Source organism: Gossypium arboreum, chromosome 12 (genome assembly GCF_025698485.1).
Source record: "Gossypium arboreum isolate Shixiya-1 chromosome 12, ASM2569848v2, whole genome shotgun sequence".
NCBI lineage: Eukaryota > Viridiplantae > Streptophyta > Magnoliopsida > Malvales > Malvaceae > Gossypium > Gossypium arboreum.
In genome coordinates, this window is record NC_069081.1 from 288,257 (window position 1) to 302,544 (window position 14,288).

The 14,288-nt window shown below is 33.0% G+C and overlaps 2 protein-coding genes across 3 annotated transcripts; one reads left to right on the forward strand and one right to left on the reverse strand.

Moving 5' to 3' along the window:
* Nucleotides 1-1,239: 1,239 nt before the first annotated feature.
* Nucleotides 1,240-8,054, reverse strand: LOC108479930 (ribosome biogenesis protein BOP1 homolog). Of its 2 annotated transcripts, XM_017782788.2 has the most exons (19): nt 7,922-8,054; nt 7,737-7,827; nt 6,016-6,112; nt 5,682-5,798; nt 5,453-5,607; nt 4,865-4,982; nt 4,669-4,770; nt 4,309-4,465; nt 4,114-4,222; nt 3,911-4,013; nt 3,635-3,785; nt 3,396-3,528; nt 3,161-3,264; nt 3,006-3,076; nt 2,827-2,887; nt 2,332-2,559; nt 2,148-2,232; nt 1,770-1,948; nt 1,240-1,644 (listed from the first exon to the last, which is right to left on the reverse strand). In XM_017782788.2, the coding sequence occupies exons 3-19, from the start codon at nt 6,073-6,075 to the stop codon at nt 1,559-1,561; spliced, it is 2,019 nt and encodes a 672-aa protein (XP_017638277.1). In that variant the 5' UTR covers nt 6,076-6,112; nt 7,737-7,827; nt 7,922-8,054; the 3' UTR covers nt 1,240-1,558. The 2 variants fall into 2 exon arrangements, with proteins under 2 accessions (XP_017638277.1, XP_052879437.1); XM_053023477.1 differs by having other exon boundaries at nt 7,737-8,001.
* A 3,337-nt stretch (nt 8,055-11,391) lies between these two features.
* Nucleotides 11,392-13,690, forward strand: LOC108478633 (protein trichome birefringence-like 42). Its single transcript, XM_017781103.2, has 4 exons — nt 11,392-12,401; nt 12,481-12,643; nt 12,833-13,008; nt 13,084-13,690. Exons 1-4 carry the CDS (start codon nt 11,710-11,712, stop codon nt 13,595-13,597), a joined length of 1,545 nt encoding a protein of 514 aa, XP_017636592.1. The 5' UTR covers nt 11,392-11,709; the 3' UTR covers nt 13,598-13,690.
* The last annotated feature ends 598 nt before the right edge of the window (nt 13,691-14,288 follow it).

The following is a 14,288-nucleotide window of genomic DNA, read 5'->3' on the forward strand; positions in this document are numbered from 1 at the left end:
TATTTTAATTTAATTTAATTAAGTTAATAAATGATTTTAAATTCTATTAAGATAGTATTTTAGGATAATATATTTTAATTTATTTTCTCTACTTTTATCTATTAATAATTTTAAATGAAATAAATGTTCCATTTTATAATTTTAAAATTATAAAAGATATTGATTTTCATTTATTTAAACCTATTTTTATTAAGGTTTTATTTTAAATGGCTTTTAACTTTTAATTATTTATACTTTTTTTAAAATCTCATTTATATAATTTTAATTATCATTAAATAGTGTAAAATTTTAAAATTACAAACATGGAATTAAAAATAATTTTGTTGATATATAATTTTTTATTAATATAAATATATACACATATCTAATAAATTTTTTAACACTTTTCTTTTACACTTGTATATTTTTACACAGAAAAAAAATTGTTCTGTGACATGAGTTCAGTATTTAATTTATTTTTCTTTTAACTTTAAATTATTTTGATCATTAAGATAATATGAAAGTTTAAAATTAATATAATTTTAAAAGTTTAAATGAAAAATTTAAAATTTAAAATATTTTAATTTGAATTTGAATTTTAAATTAAATTTATTTTAATTATTTCACAATCGTACCTGTTTCTTCTATTTTGATTAAATAATAATTTATTATTAAATTTTCTTTTTTATTATTAAATTATATTTTAAATATTTTATTATACTTAAATTATAATTTAATAATATTCATAATGTCTTTTTATTATATTAAGATAATATTTTATATTTATTTAAAAATATTTTAATTAACTTATTTTATATATTAAATAAATAAAACTGCATGAGTAAAATTTAATATATAATATTTTAAAATTTTAAACACAATCTAGATGCAAAAACAAGTTTTTAATATACTTCTTAATCATTCATTAAACATACATTTCACGGTCATGAATTCCATTCGGATAATCCACACCAAACATTAATGGATTAGCCTTTTCTAAGCCCATGTTAGCAAAATAGTGGGCAACTCTATTTTCTGATCCACGTTCCAAAAGGAAAGATACAAGTAACAATAACTTGATGATACTCAACAAAAAAATAATGAATAAAAATTGAGAAACAAAATCATGTTAAAAATTAAAGTACAAAAGTTAGGGACCAAAAGTAAAATTTGACCATTGTTTATTCTAAAAAAAATATAAAGCAAAAAGCTGTATAATTGTACACCTGTCATGAATGGAATGCCTCTATATACCAAGTATAGAAAAAATAACTAAATTAATATTTTTGGTCATTTAAGTGAATAAATGAGTTTGAAATGGAAAGAGTAAATACTACAAAGTCAAATCCCACGTCATAATATAAATGAGATCGTCAACATTTATCATACTCAAATCTACATGACGCTTGCGCGGGCCCAGCACTCATCAATCAAAATTGCATCAAAGGAAGACAAAGCTAATTATAACAAAATTAAGATCTTACCATAGGTATTGTAATGAGATGGGGTCTTCTCTAATTAACTGATGTGTACTCAACTTTTTTTTCACATTGATTTGCATTGCAATTTAAATGTAATCCTAGTGGCAATAGAGCTTGATTGATGAATCAGCACCAGCAGTGAATAACCAGGGCTGCCTTGGATGGAACTTACAGTCCATTACTCCTGCAATCAACACCACATTTACTTACCTACTGCCCATACATAACTTCAAACAAGAAACCAAGTATATGCACCTAGATTGTCGTCTTAACTTGATATCCAAACCCAGTAGTAAAAGGATAACTTACCTCTTCCATCATAACTAGTATGCCCTCTCAGAATTTCCAATGGTACAATTAGCGGATTCTGGTTAAGATCAGCATAAACCATGCCATGAAAGATGTAGGCCGTGCAATCATCCGAGCATGATGCAAATAGCGGGTATGAGCGATGGAATGCCACTTTAGTAATGTCTTTAGGATGACACCTGAAATGTCCAAAAATAAATGTGAAGTATAAAACAAAGAAAAAAGACTAGCCTAAAAATTCTCAAATGGAATTTAATGACTTCACCAATCGGCAAAAGAACTTGATCAATGCCTATCTATAGCAGTTTCACAAGATAGAAGAAATTATATAGAATTAAAAGCAATGTTTCTAGTTTCAAGAGAATCATTGTCACATACTTGAGAGTTTTGTAAGGTTTTGATGACAGATCCATGTCAAACCAACACAATTTTCCCTCTTTGCTCCCCACAATTAAATTATCACCTACAGAAGAAACAGGCATCATATATTATTTTAAGAAAGCTGATAGTAGGGGGGAAGAAGGAAAAGAGAGTAGCAACAAATTAAAGAGGAAAAAAATACCAGCAGGATGAACAGCAATTGATGAAACTTCACGCAGTTGAGTCTCAAGCTTTTTTATTAGCTTTTGCCTCAACAAGTCATACACACGAACATTCTTCTTTGTTGCAACAAAAAAGATAGAACGAGTAGGATGAAAAACTGATGATACTGGGAGCCCATGGAGCTTAAAAGGGAATCGCTGAGTAAGCCTTTTAGAGAGCTGATGAATGAGAATTGCTCTTGATTCTCGTGATAAACAAGTTAAGAAACCAATGAAATGACCAAAAGAATCATATGGGAGCAAAAATCTCTTATGTGCAGAAGCAATATCTTAAGATTAGAAGACCTGATCAAAGATCAGCAACAGCAAAGAAATATATGCAAAAGAAATGAGAAGACTTCAGGAAACACCCCCAAATTGTTCTTTTCACAAAGACTACTACATATGACATCAATTAATGCTTAAAATAGACCCAAAATTATAAAGTTAATAAGATGAGATTAAAAAAAGGATATCTGCTGGCATCACTGTAGAAAGATAATCTCCTTTACGATGCCATTCTATTGAAGATACAGTCTGCAAAACCATATCCAAGCAAATTATTATCATTTACGTATAAAACCTTCCAACTGGTACTTCAGCATTACTAGATAATTTTGAATACACCTAAAGAGGAAGGGACGGAACCAAGTACCCTATAATGCCTTAGTCTGATGCAGTCATACTTTTCATCTTGAATCCAGCTTAAGAAAGATGACATATCATCTGTGCATTAAAGTAACATTTTCCAGAGTCAGACCATATCCATTTTATTATATGCATGGGGAAGAATATATGTTTCAAACAGACCAGAATCATCAGAGGTAGGTGTTCCAATATGTAGAAGTTCCTTAACTCTTTTCTGTTCCTCCTCATTCCCAAATCCAGTGTTCAAAATAAGTACATCAGCTCCCCTATCAAATATTAGTGTATTAGCATGGAACGCATAAACACTGCTTCATTTGATAAAAACAGGCAGTGAAAAAGAAGATACAAAAAGCATAGAGTGATATCAATACTGCAATTACGATCTAATCAGTCTTACACTGAAGCTGCAAGAACAGGAAGCTCTGGCAAAGGATTCCATGCAACAAGCTGAACAGCTTCACCAATCTCCCAAACTCTAAGACATCTACCAGTCTCTACCTCCCAAATCCGCACAGTTCCATCCTTAGAACCTTTGCAAACAAAAGCAATTATCAAACGCTTGTGTACTGGTTTTATATTTGTGATAGGAATCATTTAATACTTTGATAACAAATTGTAGTTTATAAATGTTCATACCAGAAGCAATCCATTGCCCTGAAGGTTCCACAGATATTGACAAAACTGCACCCTCATGACCTCTATACTCGAGATAACATGTAGATGGGTAAGGCCTGAGATCTTTTCGACTAGGTAACTTGGGCTTGAGCGATTCAGGGTCGATATTAATCTGAAGCATAGATAAGGGCAATTCAGATTAACTTGGTTGATATGAGAAAAGAGAACTGTAGAGGAGAATTCACAATTATGTCAGAAAACCATTAAGATTTCCTCCAAACAGAAACTCAGACTTACACGTTTCTTCCGTACTCTAGGGCACAAGTATAGATCCAAGCATCGTTCAAATGAGTCCTTGATAGCATTCTCATATGCCGGGATGCTTCTAAAGGATGTGAACCTAAGCATATCAACATGATTAGTATGCTAGATCTAACATACAAGTGAGTAAATACTTTCAAGTCAAATTGTAATTAACAAATAATGATTTAGTATATTACTTTTTAGGAATAAATTTAGGGCGATCTTCTTCGTACATCAGCTGATAAGAGTTGATCTCTTCTTGTGTTGGTATGTATTCTAAAGAAGGATTATATGATTCCTCATGACCTGAAAATTGATAAGAGCAAAGCTTTCGTAATAGCTCAAATAGCATAGCAAAATGTAAGTTTAAACAACATGGCCCAAGGTCAAACCTGGCAATTTAGGTTTAGGAGGGGGAATGTAAGCCAAATGCTTAGTCCTATCAGCTGAGCTTGAATCATCTCCCCAGAGGCGATAAAAACGAGGTTCTTCTTTGGGCTGGTCAAACTTTATTAATCCTTTACGAATTGCCCTAACATACTCAACAACCTGTAGACTCACAATTCAACCATTAAGAAAACAGAACAACATTCACCCTTATGAACAATTTTGTCTTTCCTTTTCCTAGCAAATAATCATTACAAGTTTTTACTTCACAGATATAAATGAAGCTGGAAAAAAGCAGCTGCAGAGGGAGTTGGAGGGACAAGATTCTCACCCATCATCTGAAACCTATACATGTAAAGAATTACCTTTTTGCTCTCCCATTTTGAAGGAATAAACCGCCTCTTTGGTTCCGGAGCATTAGATAAAGGATGTTTCGCATCATCCCACTTAAACCAATCAACATAAGGCTGCAAGAAATGGCTATGAATTAACCTTGAGAATAAAGCCAAGACAATATCTAAGGCCAAATATCATCAATGCGTATGAACATGAGTAACATACCGCATATGGATCAAATTCAGCATGTGGTGCCTTCCCTTTGAGCAATCTACGAATATGTTTGATCTCTTCTTTAGTCAGCTCAACTTCCTCATCATTATATTCATCATAAATCTTGCGCCTGAAGGAAACAACATTCAGCGGTGTAAATGAATGTATGATGCAATATGCCATCAGAGTTAAAATGTACTTAGCAAACATTATTTAATTAATAAATAGAAAAAAAATTTAAGTAAAAGAAGCACCCAGTAACACTTAGCAAACATTATTTAATTAATAAATAGAAAAAAAAATTTAAGTAAAAGAAGCACCCAGTAACACTCATTGTGTGAGACAATAATTTCCCAACTGTAGCAACTTAGCTTCCATGTACTTATTGGACAAAAAGAAACTGAGACTGAAATGTATGTGTATAAAGGCAGAGACCCATTACAGAGCAAGAACGTCATGTGAAATAGAGAAAAAAGAAGCCTAAATAGCATTGAAAATATTATAGCTTCCCAAATATAGCAAAAGAAGAGATAAAGGAAATAACTAAAGACCAACTGTTACTAACATAAAAACTAAATAATCAGTAGCAGGAAAACTAACCAATTCTTTGAATCATCAGCACTTGCGAGAAAGGAATCAAGTTTATCTCGTCTTTCTTTCTTTGTTATCTTTCTACCAGCAATGTCATACCCAATATGTTTTTCATCCTTGTACCACTCCAATGGAACATCACCAATTGTATTTCGAGGAGCCACCTTTTAAGCCAAAAGAGAGATATAAGAATCTAAATAAAAATATGATTTCTAGAATACTAAAAGCCATGCCTGACCTCATCTTCAGATGAGTCACTCTCATCAACTGCTTGATGGGATTGGGAGCTTTCACTATGCTCGTCTTGATCATGGTTATCGTCCAAGAAATCATTATCGCCTCTTTCAATGACATCCTGATATTGTTACTCTTAATTAATAGTTGCATTAACACATAAATATCCATGTTAAAGAGATAAAAATGTTTTCAAGCACACTGAGAAACATAGCAAGGAAGGCATAAATTTCTATATTATTGAAACAGGAGAGATGTCTTCTGGTTTCACTTGTATTCTTCTTCTTTTTTAAAAAGCTTGTATTGTTAAAAAAAAAAAAAAAGACAGGAACAGTTACCTCAACTCTCGTCTCCAAAGGGTTCACATTATCCAACTTCTGACTCTCCTGATGACTCATAGTCCTCAAACTTGGAGTCAAAAACCTTGAAGATTTCCTGGAATTGCAAAAGGAAGTTCTAAAAAAATGTTGCTTGATATAAATGGTGATTTATCAAGAAAATTAGCCACCGATAAAAATGAATAAATCAGCTAAAAGATCCAAGCAAATTAAAAAATAAAAAAAATCCAGCCTACCATCTATAGACATAATACCCCATCCGAAGAGGAGGCAAAAGATTTACTTTATCCACCTTCTGACATTCTAACTCTAAAAAATTCATGGTTTGACTTGACAGTTGACAAAATTGATAAAGAAGTAATTCAAAAGAAATAAAATAGTGATGCTAACGCAAGTATACTTAAAGCATAATGACGTAAGGCCACAGTGGCTAAAATTATTGCAAGGCTTGGACATGATGCACTAGGTGCATATACATTCATATGTTCTTTTTTTCCTAGTTTCTTATAAGCTTTGTAATTTACTAAGCATCATTGTTGATACTCTTCAAAACATCTAACTGGACACTTAACAGAAAAGAGGAAACAGTCCACATTCCCAAGAAACAGCCCCACATTAATCCTCAAACAAACTCAAAAGGTATTAGCCTATATTAAAGTAACACACTCTTGTTTCAACAAACAATGCTAGTGAGATAGCGTATCCCCTTAAATCCAGACAATGCACAAAGTCAGAGAAATAGTTGAATGCCCTTCATAGAAGATAAAGGCTGAAAGCCTTCTAAAAACCAGCTTCCCCACTTCTGAATCAAAAAGCCAGCAAGAGAAACCAGAATTTTCTTTTTCTTTTTCTTTTTTACTCAGCCAATAAAGAATATTTTATTATAAAAAGACAACAGGAAAAAGAACAATAAAGTTGGGACATACAATCACTTGTTAGAAGCATAGCAGATCTCAGCAAAGGAACCAAATGCAGACTCAAAAAGATATGGAACCTGATTACATTTACTCCATCAAAACTGATGTTAAGAAAAAGACCATACAACTAGCAGCTCAAAAAATTTGGAAACTCGAAACTCAATTATATTAAAGTCTCAGCAAGCGGGTAATATTGTCTCGGAAAAAAAAAAACATGTATAGTATAATTCAGACGCCATAATTGTTTTGTGGGAGGGCAGTAGTGGGCAAATTATTGTTTGATAGCATAGGTTAGTTGAACGCAAGAATGGAAGTGTAACTGTATTTCACCAAAGCAAAACTTCAACATAATGCACAAGTATCTGCCATCGCTCAAGGCTGAGAAACAAATTTAAGCTATTCTTTCACCAGTTTCTACAAAGCTAATATCGGAAACGTAACTTCCAAAGCAAAAGAAAACAACAATGGCAACTACCTTAGCGATTAATGCTCTAAGAAAACTCTTTTCTCCAATGAAGACAGGGAACTGTATCTATCTTTTTAAGATGAAGCTCTAGGATGCAGAAAAAGATTCATACTGAAACTGAAATTATCAAACAATGACAAACCAAGCGAACCTACAAATTTGAAGGAATGCTTGACAGGGAAGTCGGTAAATTAATAAATTTGATAATATAAAGGGGAAAAAAGGCAAAAGCTTTAAAGCAAAGTCACAAAATTGATAAAAGAAAAGGAGAGAATTAAAGCATATTGAACTGCTTTGCTATTCAGCCAAAGTGAGAGATGAGAGAAGAAATAAAAAACCTGACAAGAAGCTGACTAAAGGGAGTCCACAGCGGCAAGGGAAGAAGAAGGGACTATCGCCGGCGCGGAAGAGAGAAAGGAAGATTACGTACTGGGGGAAGAAAGGGTATTAAAGTTAAAACCCTGACCAAAATGAAATTAAAACCCTATTTCTTAGAAAAAATAAAATAAATAAAACCCTAGACCTGGTTAGCTTTCTTTTTCACAAGGGTGAAGCACTGAAGCTAAAGAAAAATACGTATCCTTCTATCGTACTAATTTTTCTTATGCATAATCGCTTTTTAACCTAAACTTTATAAACGAAAATATTTTAGTTATTTAGTTGTTAGTTATTTGTGAAATCAATTAAAATAGATGATTTTAAATTATACAAGATATATTTAATTTAAAAATTAAAAATTATAAAAAAGTACATTTAATATTTATAATTTAAAAAATTAATTGCTAACTTAAGTCAAGTTAACAAAGTTAAGCTATGTTAATTTTTCATTTAATTTAAAGTGATTTGACAAATTAAGTTTAATGACTAAAAAACATAAAAATTAAATAAAATATTAAAATAATTTTTTAATAATTTTTTTAAAAAAATTAGAACCCAAATAAATTATTATGTCAATTTCTTACATCATGTGATAATATATGCAAATTAAATTGTGTTAACCAATAAGCGTTTGGTGTAGTGATAAGACATATTGCATTCTAAAAAAAAAAAGTTCAAATCTTGAAAAAGGGCAACCACAAACCTTAAAAATATTTCGTTAAAATATTAAATTTGTAACACCCTATGCCCGGCTCGATCTTCGAGTCCGAATATCAGGATATCACACCACCATCACATGTCATACACAATAAGTAAAAGCTCACGTCTTCCATTTTGGTATCCATATATGTTTTACGTCAAACTTACTTTTAAGTTGTCATTTTTACATGCTAAACATACATCAGATAGTCATATAACAATAGTTTAACATGCATAAGGTCAACTTAGCAAAATCTCAAAATTGACTACGTAGGTATCGATACTAGAATATGGGTATCAATAATTCCTTCATTCGGTATTGATATCAAATGAAAAATTGGTACCAAAACAGCATTCTATTTCTTGTCTAAAATCCGAAGTCTCAAAAATTATCAGTACTTTTCAAACAGTATCGATTATTTTAACCCAAATATCGATACTCGTGATAATATATCAATACCAAATTACATTACTGACTTCCTGCACTTTCAAAAACATGGAGGTGTCGGTATTAAAACTCGAATATCGATTAAAGTATTAATTTAGTACTTATTATGGTTCATATGTAGTTATATATATAATTTAAATTATGGTTCATATGTATTTATTCCTTCTTTTAATTATTCGTACTATAATTCGATTAAAGTATTAATTAGATCTTTTAGTGTTTAGGTTAGAATTGATCTGACACTTGCCTCATTTGGGTACGATCATCGGAGTACTCACCTACTTCGCTGTAAAACTATATTATAACTCGACCCGTATACTTGTGGATACCGCCTTATCTCTCTATATTTTATTGTAGTATTCACACTCTGGACGTTATTACGTCATGAGGCGATCAGCCTCCGCGGCAACGGTGCCAACAGCTTGACCACCTCCGAATGAACCAACGATATAAAAAAATTAGTATTCGCAAGTATACGGATCAAGTTGTAATATAGTTACAACGGAGTAGGTAAGTACTCCAAGGGTCGTATCTAATGAGGCAAGTACTAAATTAACTCTAACTTAAACATAAATAGATCTAATGAATACTTTAATCGAATTATAGTACGAAGAACTAAAAGAAAGGTTTTTGGATAAATAATAAGAAGAAAAGAAATAAAAGAAAATTAAATAAACAAAAAGCAAGAAATCAAATAAGGAAATATATATCAAATCTAGGCATGGGGGATTAACTCGCTTTGGTAATCGTAATCAACTGTCATCTCGAATTTTTTTGTTCAATCAATAGTAAGTACCCCAGCAGGATCTTCTGATACATCCATTGAAATACTGATTCGACAAGAACTACTTATCTTCCGACCTTACAGTCCAAACTGGTTCAGGGCTAAGGGGTTCACGGATAGCTCATACCAATTTTGAGTTAATTCTCGTCTTAATGACTTTGCCAGGCCTAGGGTTTAGGTTCTTTCTTTCCTGAATTCACGGATAGCTCATACCAATTTTGAGTTAATTCTCGTCTTAATGACTTTGCCATGCTTAGGGTTTAGGTTCTTTCTTTCCTGAACAATTGATCTATTTAGAAATCTCTACAAAACAGTTAATTATTCATACCTCCACTCGCTAATTCCCCACAGGAGGATTAGTTCCTTATGGATCTAGTAAATAATATAAACTTGAATGAATGAATGAAAATAAAGAACAATTTCAAGAATAGAGTTTAGAAGAAGTCTGATTGTATTGAATTTAAATGCTGAATCCTCACAGAGTTTGAGAATAATTTCATAATTTGATTTCTCCCCAAAAGTAAATAACAAGAACAATAATAAAAATCTAAAACCTAAGAGAATGGAAAAACTAAAGACTAAATTAAAGAGAAAGTTATACAATAGAAAGAGGTGTCCAAAACATGTGTTAGATAAGCTTATTTATAAACTTAGAATGGTCGTCATCCTTAACCTTAGGCCAGCTTACATTCCAGAGCTTAAAGTTGGATTGTGCTGACCAAAACACCCCTGGCTCGTATTAATTTCTCGTACAAAGGTGATGTTGCAACACACCAGGTGGTGTGTTGCAACATCGAGGGCAGAATGCTCAACTTCAGTGTGTCTTCAGGGCTATGTTGCGACATCCTCATGCTGTGCCTCAGCATCGAAGGCAATCTTGGACTTCTTCAATTTTGCTCCCTATATTGCGACATCCAATGCTCCGTGTTGCAACTTAACGATTAGTATCGAGTTAATACAACTTCTAATGGTCTCCTGCACACTCACAAAGTATGTTAGCTCATATTTAGGCTTCATTCGACCCCTAAAGTCAATAAAAGACTCAAATTACACATTTTATTACACTTAACTAAACTTGCTGAAATGTAATTAAAACACAACTAAAATGCTTATGTCCAAGCTCCTAAAGTGTGAAAACTAGTTTAATCTGCTACACCGAATTACGACAGATCACTTGCACACTCGCAAAGCATATTAACTCACCCTTAGGCCTGATTTGGCCCTTAAGGTCAATAAAAGACTCAAATTACCAATTTATTGAATTTAAATAAAGTAACGAAATCTAAACCAAAATTTAACTAAAGTGCTTGTATTCAAGCTCCTCAAATGCGAAAACTAGTTTAATCTGCTACATCAAATTACGACCGATCAATTCCTTAAAATAAAAGTAAGACTAACTTCTAAATATACAAAAAGTATAAAGACTTGGAGTGATTTTTTTTAAAAAATCCTTTTTTTTTTTGCGGCATTTCAGAATTTGATTGGCTCCAAATTACTTTTAAATCAGCAAATGGTTAAACCAAAAGTAGTAAAAAAAAGTTTAGTTATATTTTAGAAAAATAAATGCTAAGTGCAGAATAAGAAAAAAGCTATAGTTTAGGGGTATTTTTTTTTTTTTTTTTTGTTATTCCAAGTGCTTTAACAAAATGAAGAGGACTTCGTTGGATTTATGTGCGTCGATGGCATATTGTAGTGTTTTTTTCTCCTTTCACTTCATAAAATATCGGCATATGCATCCAAACTATTACCATCAGTTAAACCACAGCTTCCTCTTTTGCCTCTTTAGCAATCTTTCCAAGTCTGTCCTTCAGGACTATAACTTGGCCAAGTTGGAGTTAAGGTCTCTTAACTTAAGACAAACGTTTATTTGAGTAATTTTCCAAATAATTACTACAAAAACAAAATTTAGCTATGAACTATATATTTATAGTTAAGCCAAGGTGAATTCAAGACAGCTTCAGAAAACCATAGCCTTGTGTTCAAGCAAGAAGTGCCATCAGCCATGGGCAATTCCACCATCATTGAAAGATGGTGGTTTGTAACGTTTGCAAGTTTTATAGTTGTTCTTCTATTGTTCCTCAACCACAGCCCTGGTAACAACAATATATCAGTTCTTCAAAATCTAACAATGCCGATTGAAGCTTTCAATGGCTTCCCCATGCACAAGCAATCTCCAATGCCCCCTTGCGTCATTGAGAATGAAGAACCAGATAAATCTTCAAATGAACCTTCGTCCAGCTCTCAATCTTGCATAATTCTAACTGAAACATCCTCTTCTCAGGTTCCTTTATCAGGCTTGCAAAACTCAAAACCAGCCTTACCAGACTTATCTGATAGTGTGAAGCAAGCAACCACTTCGTTCCAGCAGCGCTCAGGTTTGGGAGATGCAAAACCATCAGAATTGAGTGATAAAATTGAAGCAAGAACAGCAGAATCTTCTCTGGTTTCTGTGTTGGAGGCGCAAAATCAAGAACAACCCAAGGACAATGATGACGAGGTACCGGTGGCAATGGAGGAAGGAAAAAAATGCAACATCTTCGAAGGAAAATGGGTTTACGATCCTAAGGAAAGTCCTCTATATGATTCAGCGATGTGTCCATTTTTAAGCGAAACAACGAGTTGCAGAAGGAATGGACGACCGGACAAGGAATATGAGAAATGGAGGTGGGAAATTAACGAGTGTAAGATTCCACGGTAAGCAACAAAATTTGACTCTGGTTTTTAAAATAATTGATATAGTTTCCATATTTTATTGTTTTGTTTCCCTCTAAAGGTTTAATGCCAAGGACATGTTGGAAAGGCTTAGAGGGAAGAGAGTCGTAATAGTTGGGGACTCCATCAACCATAGCCAATTTGAATCTCTTGCTTGCCTTCTGTATGCTGCTATACCTGGCCTATCTTCTTTCGATGCTCGGAATCGGGTCTTCAGGGCTGAGGTAAAGCATATAATTAAAGAAATTGAAAAGTACTTTCACCATATGGATAGAAGCAATTGTTTGTACGTACATGTTCCTCTTTACATTGATTCTTCAATATTGGGTCTTAAGTCTTAACATTTTTCAATAACTTGCTTTGCTTTGGTTTTGTTTGTTGTCGTGTTGACAAGAACATATTTGATTTTACAGTCTTATAACTTGGTTATTCAGTTTGACTGGACTGAATTTCTGGTGGAATTACTTGTGAACAAGACGGATGGAAAAAAGATATTAAAACTTGATTCACTTGTCCCTACTGCTAGGAAATGGAAAGATGCAGATATTATGGTGTTCAACACTGGTCACTGGTGGGCGAACCGCCTAAGGTAAATGCATGAATCACGTGCACATGTACAGATATATACAAATATGTAAAAAAATAAGTGGTGAAAATTTTGCAGGTGGGATTTTTTTGGATACAAGAGGAAGGTGTTTGCTGATATGAAAATCGAAACAGCATTTAAGGTTGCAATGAAGACTTGGGCTCGTTGGGTAGAGAAAAACGTGGACACTAGCAAAACAACAGTGTACTTCAGGGGTATGTCTCCGCCGCATTTCGGGAAAAACTGGTGCTATAAATCAACCAGGCCCATCATGGATGAGTCCTACAAGTTGACATTCGGTAAATCACTGAAAGAAATTGTAGAGCAAACGCTTCAAGCCATGAGGACACCGGTAAAATACTTGAACATCACAAGGCTCAGCCAGTATCGAGTCGATGCACATTCTTCCATTTACGCAACGAAGCAAGGGAAGTTTTTGGTTTTGAGAAAGCAGAAGCCCCCTGCAATGGTGGTGGATTGCAGCCATTGGTGTTTGCCTGGTGTTCCTGATACATGGAACCACCTGCTTTATGCATCTATGGTGTTAGAAGGATCCAAGAGCATTTCTACTACATTAAATATATTAACATGATGGCTCATATTTTCTTTGTTTTAGCAAATTCATCAGTGAGAGGGGGCTTTCATCTGCTCAGAATCAATAATAAATTTAGAAAACTGAAGATAAGCCTTTCACTTCCAGTAATTTATGCTAAACTTAGATTGCTTTTCACTTCTTACTTCACAATACTGATTCCAATAAATTAATCCAGCCTTGAGAGTCGACTCATTCTGTGGGAGATCAATTTATGGTATGTTGCAGAATGCAGAAGCGCCTTCATTGGCTGCCCAAGGAAAGAATTTATGGTATGTTGCAGAATGCAGAAGCGCCTTCATTGGCTGCCCAAGGAAAGAAAAAGTTGACAATTTCATTATATTTATTTTCATTAAAATAAATAAAATTGAAATATAAAATCAGATATTTGGTAAATACAAGGGCAATTTTTTATTAATTTGTGTAAATTTTGAGTATTTTATTTATATTAACGTAACATTTAGAGTTTAGATAGAATAGTTATGATAAATTATGCAAAACTAATTTGTATACTTATATACTGGTTGATTATATGTCTTACCTTAACATATTTGGTATCATAATTATGGTAGCTAGCTAAGTGGTACCAAGTACACTAAGATAAGACATATAAGCCTTAGTTGATGGTTTGATCCTCACAAACTTATTTTGTATAAGTGATATTTCTAACAATACTGATACCTTTTACATG